The 20422-nt window shown below is 45.9% G+C and overlaps 2 protein-coding genes across 6 annotated transcripts in view; both read left to right on the top strand.

Annotated features, from left to right (window-relative positions):
- LOC118304010 (nck-associated protein 5-like) overlaps window positions 1-11088 on the top strand; it is a 124826-nt gene extending 113738 nt beyond the window's left edge. For all 4 annotated transcript variants that reach the window (XM_035629628.2, XM_035629629.2, XM_035629632.2 and 1 more), the window contains 5 exons: window positions 747-1067; window positions 2755-2870; window positions 3110-3254; window positions 3358-3533; window positions 8831-11088. In XM_035629628.2, the coding sequence (XP_035485521.2) occupies window positions 747-1067; window positions 2755-2870; window positions 3110-3254; window positions 3358-3533; window positions 8831-9136 (1064 nt within the window). In that variant the 3' untranslated portion in view covers window positions 9137-11088. The remainder of the gene's footprint in view (window positions 1-746; window positions 1068-2754; window positions 2871-3109; window positions 3255-3357; window positions 3534-8830) is intronic.
- A 55-nt stretch (window positions 11089-11143) lies between these two features.
- LOC118304175 (ly6/PLAUR domain-containing protein 1-like) lies at window positions 11144-20198 on the top strand. Of its 2 annotated transcripts, none has more exons than XM_035629644.2 (4): window positions 11144-11207; window positions 14694-14828; window positions 17586-17860; window positions 18793-20198. In XM_035629644.2, the coding sequence occupies exons 2-3, from the start codon at window positions 14732-14734 to the stop codon at window positions 17831-17833; spliced, it is 345 nt and encodes a 114-aa protein (XP_035485537.2). In that variant the 5' UTR covers window positions 11144-11207; window positions 14694-14731; the 3' UTR covers window positions 17834-17860; window positions 18793-20198. The 2 variants fall into 2 exon arrangements, with proteins under 2 accessions (XP_035485537.2, XP_035485536.1); XM_035629643.2 differs by lacking the exon at window positions 11144-11207 and adding an exon at window positions 11729-12229.
- The last annotated feature ends 224 nt before the right edge of the window (window positions 20199-20422 follow it).

Here is a 20422-nt window from a genome sequence, read left to right as displayed (position 1 = left end):
ATAAAAACACACGCTGCTCTGCTTTAGGAATTTTTTTAACTCACCAAGGTTTTTTAAGGGCCAGAACGGACGGCCGCAGGGGGTTATTCATCTCCGGGGCGAACACTGGAAGACTCAGTGCGATGGAGTCTTTCTTCGCTCTTACAAATGCTTTCTCAGCAATAAAAAAAAATTGGCCGACGCAACAGCCGCTGGTCATTAACATTCACAGTTACAAGGACCTGGGCTGTGCCGAGCGGGCCGTCCATCTGTTCCAGCCTTAGTCGAAACGATCTGCAGACCTGTGGTTTCTAAACAACGTCCATCTGTTTGTGACTCGCCGTCTTGTCTCTCGAGTACAAGCCAGCATGCTCTCCGTCTCTGATGAGTCGGAGGGACGAGTTCTCGGGCCGCGGCCCAGTTGTGTGTGTCGTTCAGAATTGCTGGCAGAAGGCGCTTTCTTGTGTCATATCATGTAATTGTGTTTTCTACAAAATTTGGAATTGTGCATCTGTCGCTTCTGCAATGGCTCCAAATGTGTTTTTAAGGAGAGTGTGATGTTATCACTTTAATATTACGCTAAATCTTTTCTCTCTTTTCCTACCGGCTACATGTGACCGTTCCTGCCGCAGATGTGTTCTTTACTCACAACCCCTTCCGTTGCATGTAAATCCAAAAGTCCTCCGTTCTCGTCCTTGGTCGTTTCCCCCCCCCCCCCCCCCCCCTGCTTCTCCCAGACATCACACCACCTCTCCCTTTCACCTCAGGCTCCGGCTGTCAGATGAGAACCCTGGACAGCGGGATCGGCACCTTCCCCCTCCCCGATTCCGTCACCCGGGCCAGCGGTCGCCACATCCCGAGATCCGAGTCCAGCCCCGATGGGGTGACCGCCAGCTGCTCCGAGCTCGACCCGGCGCCTCTCTCATCTCACCCAGACCCCTCGCACCCCGACGTGAAAGTGCCTTCCCTCCCAAAAACCCGCGTGCATGCCCCCACTAGCCTGGGTCACTCCCTGTCCGACCCCACTGTGACCTGCGGCAGCGACACCCAGGACACCCACAGCCGTCTGCCCAAATTAGCAACTTCAGGTGAGTCCAGAATGACAACGTTGTGCAATAGCTCTTTGTTTAGAAGCCCGAGCTTGGGCCCAACGCGGGAACCCCCAACTACAATCACCTGTACAGTAGTTCCTGGTGGTAACAGCAGGTCACAGAAGTGTGGTGGCAGCGAAAGCTTGTGGTTTCAATAAAGCAGTCAGACAATACTTTGCCTTTTGCAAAATGTGTGTGAGCCTGCAGCTCCGATATATTCATATTTCAGACTTATCTACCAGCGTCTTCTTTTAAAAACGCAATTGTTTTCTGAGTTCACTGACACGCACGTTGCATTTCCTGTCAATATTTCATAATAAAAGTTAAGTTTTCGCCAGCTAAATGCTGGGAAAAGGTTCATTTTGCATTATCGGCAACGTGCATCTTGTGATATTGCATTTATATGAATATTGTGACACTTACGTCAGTGGGTCATAGGCTCAGTTGCTAACCGTGTTATCTCTTTCAGGGGATAGATTGTGACTTATTTAAAAGAAAATCTTGAAAGGTTGCCACTTTGAATCATAAAAAAAAAATACAAGAAATAATTAAACTGATGAAATATTTGTTTGGATTCTATATTCAAGACACGAGACATGAGAAAGAAGAACCGCGCCCTGTTTTTTTTTTGAATTGGGGTTTGCTCAGTCAAGTAAATGCAACTGTTCTCGTTCTACGTGGCAAAGCGCAGAGCCTTGAAAGCCTCAGAGTGTTTTCAGGTTTGTTTTTTTAACTTCCAGGATGTACTGTAGGTGAAGCATTGAAAGTCACTGCACTTTCACTCAATTCCTCCACGCAAGCGGTAGGGTTGGTGAAGCGGCCTTTATTCTACCCGTGCACGGCACAAACCGCCGACGTCTGATCCTCAGCGGAGATGACGAGGCACTCCTCGCAGAAACCCCCGCAGCCTCCCGGGCCCCCTCCACGCCCCCTAGGAAACCGACAAAACACAATTAGATGAGCGTGTCAACACGGCCCAGAGATCATAAAAGCGCCGTCTGCCTCGGCGCTCGCCGTGACGCACGGCAGGCCGGGCGTTGGGTGAGGCGCATGCAGTCAGATGGCCGATTACGCCAACAGTAGCGCGCGGGGACAAGCGGATCGCACCCGGGGACACGCGCTCACGTGACATCGGCCCCGCGTCTATTTCACCTCGGGTGCTGCGGAGGCACTGCAGAGGCCGCACTCTGAGTCACAGCCGTCAGTGCCAAAAAAAACCCAGAGGAACGCGTAGATTAGAGGAGCCCAGTTGTATTCAACACATCGCCATCATATCTGTCTTTCGCCCTCTCTGTCTATCATGATTATGTAGAACTGAAAGAAGGCCACTGACAGCAAACAGCCACCGCATGTGGGACTGACGGCTGACAGGGTGCGCGGCATTCGCGTTTGGTAGCTCGGATATTGCGCGTCTCCATTCATACATGCAGAAAAAAAAGAAATGTCGGCGCCGGCTGGACGGATGTGCGAGATGCGTCTGCCCAAGGGGAGCGATCGTCGCTCGAGAAGAATTCAAATGATGTTTTCCTCTCGCGCCCGCCGTCCGTATTGCATGACGTGGGGGGTAGCCATGTGCTGAATGCGAGACGAGTCCGTTGTTTGTCATTGACTGTACACGTCCGTGACTCATTTCTCTCTCTCTGTCTCTCTCTCTCTCTCTCTCTCTGTCTCGTTCGACTCCCAGACGCCGTCAGGACAAAGAGGTTGAGTCTCTGTGCTCCACGGAGCGACTTCTCCACGCAGGACAAGGAGAGAGAAACAGAGAGGAAGATGAACACCAAGGACTATGATGCTCCTGGTGTAAGTCTTGTACATTGTAATGCGCAGAGATCTGTGTAAAAACATATAAAAATCCCAACTTTAATTCATGTTATGTACAGTTTTATTTGTTGGCCTTAACTGTCCTGAAAAACAGGATGTTTTGCAAAAGTTATTCTCTCCAAAACTCTGTTTTATCTGTTCACATTCTTCTATCTTGATTCTTTTCGCCGGCGCAGTCTGATATTTTACGAATGCTTGATATTTTGTTTTGTGAACAGGAAAGAGCCCTGCTAGTGTGCACGTACTCGGGCAGCAGCAGCAGCAGCAGCGACACCGAGACTGAACTCGGGGGAACCGGAGGCACTTTGGGCTCGCCGCGACGGACGCTGATCAGCAGGACCAAGAGGAGCGACTCTGGTCCAGGTTTGACACTTTGAAATCCAAAGTTCCTTCGGTCAATACGCAGCTGCAAGTTTTTGTTTTTTTTTACTGCGGCCCTTCATTTTCGTATATTCTCTGTCCGCAGTCGACCAGAACGAGGAGACGCTGAAGAGGAGGAGCGCGGGGAAACCCCTGTCGATCATGGACATCTACCAGCATGACGTGTACTCACATCTGGAGCTGGACGGCCGGAGGATTTCCCAGTACAACCTGTTGCACAAAGAGGTTTCCCTCGACGGCAAAGCGGGAGACAGGCTCAGTGTGAGTGTTGAAACCGCCCCTGGTCCTCACACCCTCTCATGACATGCAGAAAGCGACTTTGCTCGCTTTCTCGAAGGCGGCTATTTGACATTCTGCTAATTGCTGTCCCGAAGTTTTTTAAGGAGGAAAAAGTTTCCGGTCAATTTAGGCCGACTCTTACTGATTGTTGTCCTGAAATCCACCGTGTGAGGAAGACAATGCGGCGCGCCCTGTGTTGATTGTCCTAGAATGAATCGCTTTTCTCATTTCATGGAGCCCCAACGGAGGAAGTTGAAAAAAAGTGAAATAAAAAAGCCGCGGCTCCCAGGTGTAGATGTATTCAGCTTCTCGCGGCATGAAAAGGGTGGGGGGGGATAAAGAGAGACGCTGTCACAGGGTTCAAGTCATTAATAATCCCTTTTCTTGCAGCAGAGACAGTAAGATGAATAAATTGAGACTTTTCAGATTGGTCACAGTGAATTTAGTCGCGTCGCCGTGTCAACCTTCAGCTTTGAAACTCGGAGGGTTTTGTTTTTTCCGCCGAATCGTTCGCAGAATTTCGTCGGAAAGAAAAAATAATAATAAAAAAACAAAAAAGCCCTAATTGCTTTCGATCGCCTCGCCCTCTTGTGTCAGCAGGTATTTGCCTACAAGTATTTACCGCTGTTGAATGACAAATGAGGATCAGGGACCATGAAATGGCCTCCAGCCTGCTCGGCCGAGCTCCGGGGGAACAGCCAGACACTCCTCCCTTTACTGCTGCTGCCCCCGATACAAAAATCCATATTCTGAAAGAAGGCAAGAAGGCTCTGACTCAACACATGTTCAAAAACAATTGTGTATGGGAAAACGGAGTGGAGGCAAGATCATATTTAAACCATTTGCAATGCATTAACACCCATTGATTAGAATAATTACGCAGAAGGTGGCGAGGGGAAATGTTGTCTGCTTCAGCTTTTATCAGCACCAATGGCTTTAATAGCACTGGAGCAAGGGCGACCTCCTCCTTCCAAGCCACACACACACACACACACACACACACACACACACACACACACTACATATGTAAAAATGTCTGATTGTGTTGATTCAGCATCGTAAACACTCCTCAAGTGTCCTTGAGCGACACTTGAGACCCAATCCCCCCTCAGCGCCAACTTTTCTGCAGACCTCCTCGAGCAAAAATTGGAATTTCACTTAAGTATTATATGATTGTATAGAGGCCCGAAGCTTTGTTTATCAAAAGCAAAGTTCACCCGGAGGGCCGCGTGAGACATTTCTGATTCCCAAGCGGAGGCGGCGGCGGCGGCGTGCGACCGAGCCGCGAGCAAGACTCCATTAACTGGGTAGACGCATCACAACAAACAGAGCTCTGTTTGCCTCGTCCTCAAACCCGCCTGTCATTTAATTGACTGCGGTCGGCCACGTCGTGCGAGGGCGGCGGTGGCGGAGGAGGAGGCCCCCGCGCTGCCCCGACAAGAACATTGGCGCGGAGCGACTCAAGCGCGGCGTTTGAGAACAATTATTTAAAGCACAATACCGCCATTTTAATCACACTTCATCTCTTTGCTCATCCACATTTGAGAGCATCGTTCTGATTCGCTCAGAGCGTAAAAGTAGTGAGTTGAATTGGCTCCAACTTGTGTTCACATCGGCCCATTTTTGAATCCGTCAGGTTACAGCAAAAAAGTTAACTTGACTTTGAAGGCTCGATTGGAACCATAACGAGACGTTTGCTGTGATGTAATTAAACGCAATTCCCCGGTTTTTCCCTGCGAAGTTGATATAGGTTTTGACACCGACCTCATTCCTGAGCTGCGAACCAGCCGTAATGATGGATGGCGGCCGTTGAACCCGTTTCAGCCTGCATTATTCTTTTGAAGAAGACAATCCGTCTGCGCGTCATCACCTCCTCACCCCCTGCGCCGCGCACGTCCGTATATACCTGTGCGACCGCCTCCCTTTCGTCCAGGCCCGGGGGCTTTTTTGACGCTGGGTGGGCGGAGGGGTATGCTGTCGTAGGCCGCAGTTTGGGCAACTTTTGTGGTGGCAAGCGGGCCCGTGTCGGAGCCCGGTGATTTAGGCGCTTTTAATAACCTTTCAGAAACACTCAGGAGAGTGATGTGGGGCTCAGCGGCTCCCATCAGAGCCCTCACAGCCCTCGCCGGCCTCCCATTCATCATCCTGACAGCACCTGACAGCCCCGCTAACGGCAGCGCCGCCGCCTTCTATCCTCACCTCCGTCGGAGTCTCTCTTTCCCCCCCACGTGTCTTCCCCCGGTCTTCCTCTCAGTTTGTTCCGCCTCTCTCTACTTCGGTGTGTCCCTTTGTACGACTCTTTTCGTCTGCTCTTCATAGTTGACTTCTCCCGCTTTTGTTCTAAGCAGATTTTTCTCTGTCCTCCCGTTCGTTTGCTCTGACCTAACTTTCCTCTTTCTTTTCCTGCTTACTCACTCTTGCGCCTTCTATTTCCATCCTTTGACTCCTTTTGCTGCAGGAGAAATAAAACTCGAAACCTTTGCCAAGGTGTAGCATCCCTGCGATTTTCTGGGGTTTTTACGCAACCCAGGTCCAAAACCAGTGTTCAAATCAGTATCTCTCCAGCGTCTCCTCGAGCGCGGTGAATGCTTGTTACCTTGGGCGATGATTACATGGCGAAGCAGGAACAGGGAACATTTCAGTTATAATTTGAAGCGGGGCCCGTGGATAGTCGAAAACAATATCAGTCCACGAATAAATATCCGCAGCAGGAATAAGTGCTCCCCAGATTGATATGGCATCGCTATCACCGCGTGGCGCAGGAGTCAAGCGGAATATAGACCCAGACATAGAAAGCAAAGAGACTGTTATCGCGCTTCTTCACATTGGCCTGTGATTAAATCATTTGCACCATGATGACACATGGTCTGGGACAATGAAACATCCTTGATGTGCATGTTTTTTGGGAGTTTTTCTCCATCCAAGCAGGGAGCAAACTTGCTATGGAAATACACAGGTCACAGAACACAATGTCATCTACATACATTGTCACATATAGGATTTCTGGTAGACTGATTTTTTCAGCAGATGAAGGAAAAAAAACAACATTATTGAACTTGGACTGTGTAAAAAATAATAAATCATTGGCTGTGAACATATAATGAGCGTTCTCCATGTTGGAGTTGTAATACGTTGAATAGGCGCCACCTGAGGTTACCAAGGAAACCGCGAGTGTGGTTCCACAGTGAGCAGCTACTTTGTGAGAAATACAAGAACGTGTTTACAGTGCAGCAAAGAAAAAAAATAAAGACTTTCTATCTGTTTTATAAAATTACAAACAGATCAGAATAGTAAACAGAATATTAAATGAAAAAGGAACAATGACGATGACAGTGGTGATAAATGCACGGCCAATACAAATTGTGACGTGTTTCAAAAGTTGAAATATGGAGCAGCAGCAGCAGGAAACATTTTTGTTTGGGCGATCTAAAATCAGTGTTATCTGTGACGTAAATTTGCATCGTGAAATACATGCATGCTGGAGTTAGGAAACATATGCTCCTTGGCAGGAGGTATGATGACTGAAAATGTAGAGGTAAAGTGTCACTAACTTGGCAGTGAAGACAAAAATTTGAGAAAAGCTGTCTGGGTCTGTTCACAATGAAAGAGCCCTTCTGTCACGCTTGTGTGGCGAGCACATCGACTGAATTCGAGCTCAGACATCCCATCACTGACATGTGATGCAGAACCAATTGCCGATCTGGCCCCCTCGTGTTTTCAAGGGGGGGAAAGCTCACACCAACATGTCCGCCCGCAGCCACCCAGTTAGCCATCATTTTGGCCGCACTTTGCAGGCGGTCCAGAGTAACTGCGCCGGGATGCTTCGATCTGCCGGTTAATTGCGTTCCTCCCAAAATCAAATCCAATCAGCGGTAACGCAGCCGTCCTCCCTTTTTTCTCCTCCTGTTGCTTTCCAACCAAGAGGACATACAGAGGGGAAGGTTTGTCTTGAGAGGGAGAGACTTGATGACCTGAAGACTTTTTTTCACCTTCTCACACAGCACCGGTATTCACCGATCCCCATCACGCCACGCGCACTCTTTGGTTTCCAGAGGCCTCAAAACAACAATTGATTAGTTTTTTGACGATTTTTCTGACGATGACATGAAAACGGTGATGTTTACGAACAGCGTCGTGCTTATAACACGTGAGGTACGGAACTTAAAGGATTTGTCGGTGGTGTTTCAGAAAACTTTCCTGCAGCATTTATTCTGGTGAACGTAAATCACAGCCACATTTTCATACTTTGAAAATCGTGAGGTCGGACACTTTGTCAAACTTTGCAAGTTTCCAGGTTTTTTTTCTCGTTGTTGCTTTAACGGTGCTCGGGTCCACATCACCGACGCGGTTGTGTTTACGCGTTCACGCCTGTCTCCGCGCGGAGTCATTGTGGATTCAGGTCTGAAGGGAGATGCACCTCGCAGCGAAATGCAAAATAGCCCAGGATCGGAGCGTTCCCCCAGAGTCCTCTTGAACCCGGCTATTTCTTCCGTGCACTTACCCATGCGAAAAAAACACACACCTGCGTAGATAGCTGCTCTGCTCCGAGGCTGGAGGTGCCGAAGGACACGCAGAGATTTTTGTTTACAGCCTCCGAGGGAGGTTTTTTTTTTCTCCGATGCTGATTGCCGCGGTAACTAGCTCCCCGAGGGGCAGTTTGTGGGCGAACGGTAGAAACCATGTAAAATACTCAAAAGTGTCAGCACCGCATAAACAACAACTGACTGAGGAAGTGGCAGCTGGCTGATGCCGGCCTCTGCACTTTACTTGTTGAGTGTAATCGCAGCCGAGTTGCCTGAAGATGTTTAACCCTGAAAGACCAGCAGGCTCCGATGCGATGACCTGCAATAATATATATTTTTTTGATTGCAATACTTTCTAAACTGCGACTACGCCGTGGCTCTAATCACTTTCTAATTGATCCACAAAAGAGACTGTGGCATTCTGTACCGAAAAGAAATGAACGCGTCACACCATGCGGGTTAATATAACGGCGAGAGTGCCTGCCAACACCCAAGGCATAGATTTGGTCCTCGAGCGTGATAAACATCTCAATATGCATCACTGTCGCGCTCTCAAGCGGCGTCAGTCTCATTGCCGTGCAGCACAATACGGCAAAACGAGATGAGTTACGTGGTGCACTTTCAGATTTAATAGATACCAAGCGGTAATTCTTTTTTATTGAGTCTGAAGTGTGGCAAACATTCAACGTTAATCGAGGCTCAGCAGATCATGTTTCTGATCTATTGTTCTGGGTTTGTTTCCCCCCCCCCTTGCAGAAGGAGATTCCCCTGGAGAAACCGCCGGCCAGCGCAAACCAGCCCCTCGGCTCCCTCGACTTCTCCCTCGAGTCCCTGAACGAGCTGAACCACAGCAGCTCCAGCAACTGCGGCCTCTATCTTGACGCGGGCCCGGGCGGCCGCAGGGGCTCGGCACCGAGCGCCGAGGACCGCTGCAAGGTGGACAAGCCCCCCTCCTCCTCCGGCTTCTCCGGCAGGCCCGGGGCGGATCCGGCGGGCTCCCTGAGCGACTCGCTGTACGACAGCTTCTCCTCCTGCACCAGCCAGGGATCCAATGACGTGTGAGGGGGCAAAGAGTCCAGGGGGCCAGTGCTCCGGTTGAAGGAGTCCAGTCCAGGCCTCGAGTCTGGTTTCGCGGGCCTCTGAGAGCTCTCCTCTTTCTTTTTTGAAATTCCATGAATTGATTGGCGGGATGCTGAAGGGCACACGAGGCCTGCGGAGTGGATTTTCGGAGCAGTCTGGTCTTGAAAGCGTCTCTGACTGGACCTGGGTATTGTTGACCTCAGCCTTGCCCCCAACAACAAGGAGCCCTGTCCTCTCTACACACAACACGAAGCACTTAGCGGGGGTCGCGAGGACCACGCCTCAACCCAAACAGCCAAACCAGGATTTTTTGATAGTTTGACTCTGGGTGTACGGTGGACTGGACAGCAATACATAACATTGTCTCATTGCAAATGTGTAGTTACCCCTTTTTATTCCCCCCATGCTGGGGACCTTCTTATCATTGCACTGTAACAAATACTGTACAAAGTTTGTAAGGAGTGTAAAGTGAAATTTATTTGCGAGCAGCGATGAAGCAGGACGTCTCTCGGAGGCAACGTCGGCGTACACTTGCAACAAAAGAATGTTGCTTCGATTGCATTCCTGTTAGCTGAATTCAAAAAGCCAAGGGGTCATTTTATTGTTTTGCTGCTAAGGACATTGCCCATTGACCTGGTTCATTTCTCTTTTTATGAAGCAATATTTTTTTCTATAAACTCAATTTCTGTTCATTTTAAATCATTTTAAAGGTAAATCCTGTTGCCAATCGTGTCTCTGTGTGTGTGATCTTTTGAGCAGTTATGCAGCCGATGGTGGCGTACAACACAAAAAACACAGCAACAAATGTTTATTCAAATGGCCTTTCAGGTAACACAACTCTTTTTTTTTTAACAGTAGATAATCTCACGATGTCAATGGAAGCGGCGCATATTGTGTTTCCACGCGGCACACTGACTAATGTATTGGTGTTTCGGTGACGCAGGTACAACGGACGACCAACGCTTTTGGCTTGAACGCACCCCAGTGTCGTTGTTGGTAGCTCAGGGAACAAACTGGACTCATGTAGATTGTAAGACTTACAACGCAAACTTCAGGAAGACGTTGGCAAACACAAATACACACTTTTCCTTTTGTTTGAGTTCCTGACACAAAACTCCATAATCCGCACGGTCTAGTTCATACTCTCACATAGCGCGGCAAACCGAAAACTCTCCAAACCTCAGTTCTCCGTTCATAGTTGTATATTATGTTCTTTATGTATATATTATAAAAAATGGCTATAAGTTAATATCAGAATGGGCATTGCTGATTGATATATGCAAATGAGAGAGAAAAAAAAGTTGTTTGCCAATCATCCAACCAAGGTTTTAAGTCTGCTGTTTAAAAAAATATATTTTTTTTAGTTCTGGAATTCTTTAGGGGGTCTTCTTGTTTTTCGAAAAAGAAAAAAAAGTCTTTATTTTGACCAATAAGAGCTAATACTGAACTATTGTATCACTTTATTTTAAAGACATATTTGAACTTTATAGGCTGACGTCGTTACGCCAAATTTCTTCTCTGGGAATTTGACCAGCTGGTGCTAATCATCGCAATCGACTTGTGTTTCAACCTTTTTTTTCTTTTCTTTTTTTCTATGAAACTGTTAATATTGTACGAAGAGAGTCTGCAGAGGACTCGTGTATTTTTCTAGATGTCCAGTATTTATACCCACATTTTTGTACTGTCGGACCGTTGAGTGACCGTCATGCTTCGCCTCTCTCCTGAAATGTCCCCTGGTTCCTTTGTAAAGAGAAATGGCAACCAGCAGTGTTACTTTGGTAATTATTATTATTAATTATTATTATTATTATTATTATTATTATTACTACTACTACTGTGTGCAATTCTGTCTGTTACACTAGACTTTAATGCTATATATTTTATGTAACTATTTCCTAAATAAATATGAGAAACTATTTCCTATTTCAACCTGAGCTGCAAGGTGTGCGTGTTTTATTATTGTGCTTGTGTGCGTGCGTGTGTTCGAGTGAGAGAAGAAGGAAGGCGCATGGACATGCATACGCGTCACGTGCGTGGGCGCGTGCGTCATCAGGTGATTCATTCATCCATCCATCCATCCATCCATCAATTCATTCTATGAATCCCTTGGGGGCGTCGCGATCGTGCACGGAGCCATCATCATCGTGTCTGTCGGCCGGGGAGATGAGGCGCATGAGGGCCGGCGGACAGCTCCGCTCCGCCCCGAGCCCCGCGAGACCCTCAGTGCGCCGGCACCGCGCGCGGAGGGATTTCGGACCACCAGTCCCACGACGCGCAATTAAGAGCGCGATTAGTTCACACGCAGATGGTTTGTTCCTCTGCGCGATGGGCTCAATAGAGATTGCACGGAGGACAAGCTGATGGATGGATGGATGGATGATCTACTGATCACAACACACATGCAAAAGTCAAGTTTTGGCGGTGACGCACTTTATGATTTGGTAGAGGGTGATTGAATCAAACAATATTTTCAATGAGTTAAAACAAAATCATCAAATGCTGCAATTCATATATTAAAGGAGCAGGCAGCAGGAAGAGATTTAATAACATTTTCACATAAATATTACTGAAATTAAAAACAACCAAATTATACTAATTGAAGGTTAAAGAAAAAGGCCATAGGTCACTGATTTTAATGTGGGAATCATTGGGCAATATGTGTGGAAATATTCATTAGGAGTTGAAACCTGCTGCTCGTGGTGGACAGTAAGTCCTGCACAATGTGACAGTAATCAGTTCACGAAGACGAGGTTGACTGAGGTGCGGGAATAGCAAGCGTGCGCGCTCCGCGTCACGTCGCTCACCTCATGGTTCCTTGCGCTCCCCGCGTCGCGGATCCTCCACCCCTGCACTCCGCCGGACGGGGCTGTTGCTGCTCGCACTGTGAGGCTACAGGCAGCCGAGAGGATGCGCGGATCCGCGAGCGTGTGCGTCCTCCGCAGCCTCCACCCCCCCATCCCCAGTCCGAACTGAAGTTTCGCCCGGTCTGATGTGTTTCCCCACCCGAGTGCCATTTGCGGGGGAGAATGCGTCTTCTCGCCTTCGCGACTTTATTCGGAGTCCTTCTCGACGCAGGTGGGTGCTGCCGCGTTTTTGGAGATCGTGTGAACGAAACGCGCACAAACCAAAGTGCCGCCCGCGTGCGCCAAAACATGTGGGATTTTCCTTATCCATGCAAACTGCAGATATTCTTTTCCGTCAACGTTTGCAACTTTATGTCGATGCCGTCGCATTTTTTTTTTTGCCAAACTCGTTGTCCTCTGCACGTGTGACGCGCCGGAGATCGGATTTGACCAACGCAAACATTTACTGTTCGACTTTCTTTACTGTTTAGGGTGGAACAACTTGACAAACATATGAGGAGACTCCGGGATAATGCTGCGTATTTGTTGTTTTGGCGATGTTTGGAGATCTGCGCCGTTTTTTGGCACATAGGCAGAAAGACACCGAGGAGAGCCAATATCACAAAGTGCCAATATGTTCATCATGATCAGCTGCTCGCGAGCTGTTTTTTTTATTTTAATTTTTATTTCAATTTCTCTGCACGTGTTTGCTTTGACTGAGGGATTTTTCGTTCTTGATGCTGCCCCTCTTCATCCAGCAGCTCTTCCCTGTGTTTCAATCTCTCCTCGGATATTTTTTGTTGTTGTTGTTGTGTGCCTACAGAGTGACCATAGTAAATGGGATTGTGAGATTTACGATTTCTTCCACACCTGGGTGCAAATTATTTGTTTTTGTGGTTGAAATTGTGTAGAAATGTTTCCCTAAAACCGATAAACTGAGCTCAGGCGTTTTGGATTGTTTGCCCTGCACTCTTGACAGATCTTCTCCAATAATGACTCCCTCGCTTTCACACACACGTTCTCCTTCCAGATGATGGATTGATGGGAGCTTTGCGGGGACATTTGTTTTGTTTGAAGTAATTAAAGCTGTGGGGTTGTGATGCGGCATTGAGGACCTTTTTTTATCAGTCGTGTATTCGATGGTCGGTGGTGGAGTTTTTAGATTAATGATTGGTGCCATTTTCAATAATTACCACCAGTGATATATCTGCCAGCGGGGATGGATAGCCTGCGAGGGGTATTTGGGAAAGAAAGGGGTTTCATTGTTTTGCGCAGGATTGAACGTGCTGTGATTTGCACTCAACAATTCAGGGTTTTGACGAACACGGACTTTTATGATTTAAGAAAAGAACTTTAATGTGTTGAGTTTGTTGATTTCGCCTATGTGAAAAAGAGTCCATAGGTTCAACAAAATGGACGGACCTCACCGTGATGCAATGTGTAGCAAGTGGAAATCCTTTCCTGCATGAACATGGATATTGCAAAATTGCAACCCATATTATGTCTCGCCCTTTCTGCGGTGGCGGGTGGACACTCGGGTTCCTGATGAGGTTTTTGGGCACAGAGAAAAGCTCATATCTGCAGTTTTTTAAGCATCAGATGAAGTTTGCAATAGGCGCGGCGTGTTATCTTTTTCTGCGAGAGGACATTGCAGCAGTCAGACGCTGACGTGTCGACCACCCAAGGGGATGAGAGAGCACGCAAAAGCGTCTCTGCACCGGCAGAGCACATGGAGTCTGTCTCTTACTTGTTTCTGGAGCTTCATCGCCACTAAAAAAAAATACATGGGTTAAAGGGGGAATTTAAATGGACGGCTTCTTTACAACTACTTCTCACCTCACAGTCCTGAATCTATGACCTCTCACGTGACGGCCAATACAAAAAAAAGGGAGAGCTGAGAAACGCCAAGAGATGAGACCTGGCGAAAAGAATTCGCATGGCGCACGCCCCTTCTGCGAGTAACGTCACAGCACCGCGCAGGGGGACAGAGACGATGACACTGCACTCCGAGTGGCCATTAGTCTTCGGAGCTGGAACGCTATCAGAGGCGGCTGCACGAAGGGCGAAAAATCTATAGACGCCCCGCGGCGCCTCACCCAAAGAAAACACAAAGAAGAAGAAGAAGAAGAAGACAAGAAATGTGCACAAACGTACGGTGGAGCGGGGGAAATTGTGAACAAATGCAGATGAAACACTGCACACAAGAGGAATGATCTGTCCTGTCGAGAAAGGCCACCGCGGGGAAAAGGGGGGGGATATCAGCTGGAGAGATGCAATAACCAGGACTCCACCCTTTAGAGGAATAGTTATGCATTTTGGGACGTTATGCTTATTTGCTTTTTTTAGGTTGAGCGTTAGATGAGAGGATCGATGCCGGCTTGCTCTCTTCAGTATTTTTTCAATCGATTTAAACGGAGTCATCACGAGTATACCAGGGTATAGTTTCAGTGTTTTCACCTAAATCTCTCCAAGACGGCGAATTATCTTATTTCTCGGAGGCGAAAATGTTCGAGCATGAATCGGTCAGCTGTGCAAACGTCCACCTATACATGATCAACACCTCTTGCCCTTTGAGGTTTGGCGGACAGGTGATAGGCCGTCGCCGCGTAATCCAAATTTATTTGCAGGTCCTATTGATTATTGTGTCTTGCGTGTATAAAACAAACGGTGACTTGAGCCTTTTTGCCGTTCTGCAGGAGATGCCCTTCAGATCCAGTGCTACCAGTGTGAGGAGATGAAGCACAACGACTGCTCCACGCCGGAGTACGTCGTCAACTGCACCGTCAACGTGCAGGACATGTGCCAGAAGGAGGTGCTGGTCAAACCCGATGGTAAGCCGCAAGGTTTGCCGCAAGAGATGTAGTTTAGATCTCTCGCGGGACTGGATGGGATGGTGGCAGGGTGCGGCTTCTTCCTTTGGGTTTGGCGTCGGTGGATGATGATGTTTTGCAAGTGGCTTCCAGTTCTCTGATTGTGGAGCTGTATGGTAGCTATCGTTGCTCATGTTAACCCTCTAGTTTCACTTTAGGTTATTCTAAATAACACTGGTTTGGCTGCTTGAAATAAAAAAATGCATATTTGTTTGGTGTTGATGTTGCGAAACAGTTCACCAGGAGTCCAGAATAGAACATGTAAAAGCTTTAGTTATGGTTGTTGGTTGAACCACTACCCATTGCATTGTTTTTTTGTTTTTTTTGTTTGGATTATTCGTCTGATGTGGGATATATTTAAAAACTCTACAGGAAGGTTAGGCCACAAGCAGCAAAGGTCTGGTGCAAAATAATCTGTTTTCCCAATTTTCCCATTGGAAAAATTATAGGATGACAAAAAATTACAGGTAAAGTTGCTGATTAAACATTTGATATGAACATATTGGTACAGATATTGTAAAAGAAGCAGTCCAGGAAAAGCATAACTGTTCCATTTTATTTGAATTATAAAAAGTTTCAATCCAATATCAATAACCATGGTGTCATTGGTAAACATATCATAATATCCAAGGATAAAACATGAATAAATCTGACACATGTACCTTGTGATTGTCAATCAATGCCGAAAGGTACTTTTTGTGCTGACATGGATCGAGATTTTGTTCCATTTTCGATGAATAAAACACGGCTTTGGAGGATTATGCGTCCGTGGTGGAGGAATAGTCTTTCATTTCCATTGTCAGATTTATTCATTTTTTTTGATGGGATCCAGGACAGAGTCGGTGAAGATTGATAGCCGGGCCGGCTCAAGGTATCCGACGACAAAGCCAGTGTTTCTGTCTGTTAAAGAAATGCCAGCGTCTGGATACTGTAGGCCGAGCTGAACACAGCACGGAGAGTCAGGTTGTATTCCTTTGCTGTTGAGATTTATTAAAAAAGTATACCCAAAAAGTTTTTCTGGACAACAGCGGATCCCCAAAAATATAGCTCTTATCCTTTTTAATTAGAAATTTCAAGTCATGCACATCCTACATAAACAACATCTTCAAGTTGGGTTATTTTTTTTTTTCCCGAAAATTAAGTAAAACTGTGTTAAACTTCAACAAGGAAACCCAACAACCTGTTTTTCTCCCTGCAAAAACAACAGCAACAACTTTGAATCCTCAAGCGGCGGACTAACTCATCCACCAGTGGAGTCTGATCAACAATCTTGATTTTCGGTGTTCTGCACATTGACATCTTCCTCTGCCCCGCTGTAAAGAAAGAGAGAGAAGCATTGATCCATGTGTGGATGGACCCATTGTGTTCGAGGAGTCACACTTGCTCGGAGCAGGCGGAGCACGAGACAGTAAAACGTGCACATTATGAACCTACGCAAAACAATTTCCTGTTGTTATTTTCATCCTCATTTTAGCGACGCAACTAACGCGAGTGCTGACAAATGGGTGGTCCTTTTTTTGATTTTACCGTTCTATCACACTATAGACTTTTCACGTTATAGCGCTTTATTTATTTCATTTTGTAAAAATAATTCAGCAGAGGCAGGGGTATATAGAATATATATGTATATAAAAGATTAGTGTTTCAAGTGAGTCAGTGGAAATCGTTAAAAAGTTGGCCAGAACCAGATTTTTTAATGTTAGATCAATTAGCTAGCTACAACTGAGGAAATTGCTTGGGAAGTTCTAAAACGATGCTTTCTGAACCATGAATGATAATCTGGCTTTTGTTTAGGTCTGTGTAAAACAGGTTTAGTATATGGTCACCCCCAAACAATAAATTTTTTTTCGGCTTCTGAAATGTCCACCGAGGCCAATGAATGATTACGTTTGGTGTGGGTCAAGCACTGTTTGTCATGTTGAATATTTTCCACGTGTGAAGCATATCAGACAGCAGGCGCGACTTGATGGTTGAATACGCAATTTTGTAATTCAACATTTACAGATTCCCTCAGAGGTTTTGTGCTTTGCCTTGACAGAGGGAGAGAGAGAGAGAGAGAGAGAGAGTAGTAGATTGCTGACGCTTTCTGCATAGATGTGCACACTTGTATACAAATATATATACACTGGTATCACAAACACAAAAATGATCACACAGACACTTTTTTTTGGCTTCTTCATTAATAAAAAGCGTCCCCAGAAAATGGAACTTTCGCCCAGATTAGATTAAATCTAAACTTTGTCCTGTCTAGTGAGAGGAAATTTAATTTATGGACAGAAGAAAACACAATAAACTTCCAAAAAAAACAACAACCAACAACATACCATAGAAATACACAACAAATAACTTCAATACATAAAAGATGGAGAGAGCTCACTTGAAAAGTGAGTCCCCAGCTCTGGAGTGCAATAAAAAAAAGAGGTTACAGCACTGCAGGAGATTAGTTTGTTTTTCTTCATACCAGCATAAATTGACGTAACACATCACACTGACAAACATCCGTTAATAAGAGCAGACGAAGTCAATAGCTCGGGAAACCCTGTAGAGCAATAAAATGCTGCAGCATTGCAAAACACAAGTCTCTTATATGTCGCATCTTCAATCTAAGCAATTTAATTACAGCAGGGGAAATGAATCACTTCTCACAGTTTTGTAATTGCGGAATGACTGAACGCACAAATTCCTCCCCGATCTGTTGGATTCTTTCTTCATTCGCAGGGATACATTACCGGAAGTCCTGCGCCTCCTCCGGGGCCTGCCTCATCGCCTCCTCCGGCTACCAGCAGTTCTGCACCGGGAGGCTGAACTCGGTCTGCATCTCCTGCTGCAACACGCCGCTCTGCAATGGGCCGAAGAGGAAGCGCCCCGTCCCCTCGGCAGCGCCGCCCGGACCGCGGACGAGTCGGCCTCTTCGTCTCCTCCTGGCCGCTTCCCTGCTGCCACTCGTTCTCCTCCGGCTGACGTAGACGGCAGCGTCGAGTTTCCACTGCACAGTTTGTTTTCTCTTTCTAAACCTCCCTTTGTTGCTGTGGTGATTTGGTTTCACCTGTCGCCCTGCGAAGTTAATTTTTTGGTATTGCAGGGAGGGAATCAAATCAAATCAGAGGTTGTCCTTGCAGAATAAACTAGTTCGCCCCTTTTGCTGTAAATAACCTTCGCTCGTGACACAAAGAAGAAACTGGAAACGCAGTTTAATCGACATCCCACGTTTGGCTTTTGCTCATCTTAGCGTGACCTAAAAACACAGAATCAGCATGTTCATGTTGAGAGACACGTCACACGGCCCATTCAGTTTTGCGCTTTGCTTCTTTTTTGGCTATTTTCCATGAGTTGGAATAGTTTTTTTGGGAAAAATCCACTTCCTTGTGGACCTGGCTTTGTGCATGCTACACTGAGCTAACAGGCTGCTCGCTGTGTATTTGACGGACGGATATTCTCAATACGACTCCAAAAGCAGCCATATTTTAGCTTTGGGTTTGCTTGCAGTTTTTAGCATCGCAGCATCTAAAAGGTGACATATTATGCTCGTATTCAGGTTCATGCTTTTCATTCGGGTTACCACTTGAAAAAGGTTTACATGCTCTAATGTTAGGCAAAGGCGTCATCATTCTCATACTGCCCGTTCCTGCAGCTCCTCTTTTAGCAACCCACGTCCCGATAAACCCCAGTCAGCTCTGATTGGCCAGGAAATGCCACGCCCCTTCACCAGAGAAGTGGGAGAGAAATCTGAACCAGTCGTTCAGAGCCAGGCTGAATGGTTTAGCCAGCTCCGGAAAAACAAAAGGGTGGTCTTTTTTCACAGTTTGTGGGCTGGCAGACTCCACAGATACACACATTTATGTTCACAAAAAAAGAGATTTTTGCATAACATGTCACCTTTAAAAGACTGAATGAACTCGTATCCTGTCCCGTTTCTGACACATAGGTTCACCCAGGAGCCAGGACCAGTGATCACTGCTGTGACATTGTGATGGAGCAGACTTGGGGACACGATGCTGGCTTTTTAAATCTTCTCAGCGTCATGAATCTGATCGATATTTAACACCCCAACCACTGAGAATGACGCTGCAGAACTGGAAGCCAGAAGCATACCGAGCGTTACGAGTCATGTGTTGCCAGAGAAGGGACCGTCCAGTCTGCATCTCCCTATTTCCTTTGCTTTTTGTGAAGTGGAGCGCTTTTGTGAAGAACCTGCTCTGAGGTCGTTGTTACACGCTGTAAAAAGTGCTCGAAGATGATGAGTTTTCATGTTTTGGGCTTTCTTTGATTCGTGGCTTGACGCAGCCCCAACCATTGATGCTCTAGTTGATCAGACTTGACGATTTTATGTATTTTTAAATGGAATATAACAGAAGTGATCGTACAAACTACTTCTTTTCTTCCTATGTTATGGTGGTGAAGGCACTTTGACTATGGCACTTTGATTCAGATGAATGAGGTTCCTGAGGTCCTCTTGCAGCACATTCCCCTTCATATTTATGCATATTTCCCACTGCCATATAGTATTGATTGACATTTTATTGCAGGGAAGACTCTAAAAACGGCTTTGTGTTTTGCTAATTCATGAAATTGGTTGAATGAATTCTTCCATACAATCAGTCCATTAGAGATCATATAGAGACATTAATAATTCATATACTTTTTTAAAATAAGATATTGACCTATCTTAGAGCTAATCATGAAAAAAATGTGTTACATAGACATAGTGGAGAAGCTATAAGCACAAGTAAATTTTCTTCAGGGTGAAATCAGCCATATTTCCCTTAGGATTATACAGTATATCTTTAGGACTTATATTTGTCCAAATCATAGCTAGTGATGCATGTAGCCTCTGCTGGAAACTGTATTTATAAACTATGCCAATGAAAAATTATGGATCATATTTCCATGTTCAGCAGGGCATTTTCGGAAATTAAACCTAACCCATTTATTTGTATCCTAAAGTTGTATTTTAGTGCTTGCATATTTTTTTTTCAATCTGTACAGTATTATATTTATATGTAGTGAATGTTCTGTATAGACATCATTGACGCGGACATTCTCTCATTGTCATAAATTTATGTAACGTCTCGAGAAGAAGAGCAAATAAAAAAGAAATTACACCGAGGTTCCATCTGATGGTTTCAATTACACAACGACCTCGCATCATTATGATATTGTTTTAATATTAAAAAAGAATGGCGTTAAATAATAATAATAATATTTTTTTTTCAGACAGAGATGGATCATCTGATGAATGTACATGGCAGCGTTTTTGACTGGTCTTCTGTGAAGAGTATCACTGTATTCTGCTGACTTGTGATGTAAATAAATGTTGCCGGAAAAAATGGACCCGTCGTGAGCGGCTAGATTTCGTGTTCTCAGTCTGTTAGCAGGAACCCAAACCCACGCATCATTTATCAATCCAAAATAATAATAATAATGCACGATATCAGTATTTCAGTTTTGCATGTTGCTGCATTCAAACCCCAGTAAATATACATATCCCATTTTTGCAAACATGATCTGCATATTTGTGTAAAAAAAACTCCAGGTAATGTAAACAATTAATTGGA

This window comes from Scophthalmus maximus, chromosome 1, assembly GCF_022379125.1.
Source record: "Scophthalmus maximus strain ysfricsl-2021 chromosome 1, ASM2237912v1, whole genome shotgun sequence".
Classification (NCBI taxonomy): Eukaryota; Metazoa; Chordata; class Actinopteri; order Pleuronectiformes; family Scophthalmidae; genus Scophthalmus; species Scophthalmus maximus.
Note: the sequence above shows the minus strand (reverse complement) of the source record. Positions and strands in the feature narration are given on the sequence as shown.

Coding starts and splice junctions, on each gene's coding strand:
- LOC118304175 (XM_035629643.2), top strand. CDS start 12,181: ATGCGTCTTCTCGCCTTCGCGACTTTATTCGGAGTCCTTCTCGACGCA. Junction 12,230..14,693: donor CGGAGTCCTTCTCGACGCAG/GTGGGTGCTGCC, acceptor GCCGTTCTGCAG/GAGATGCCCTTCAGATCCAG. Junction 14,829..17,585: donor GGTGCTGGTCAAACCCGATG/GTAAGCCGCAAG, acceptor CTTCATTCGCAG/GGATACATTACCGGAAGTCC.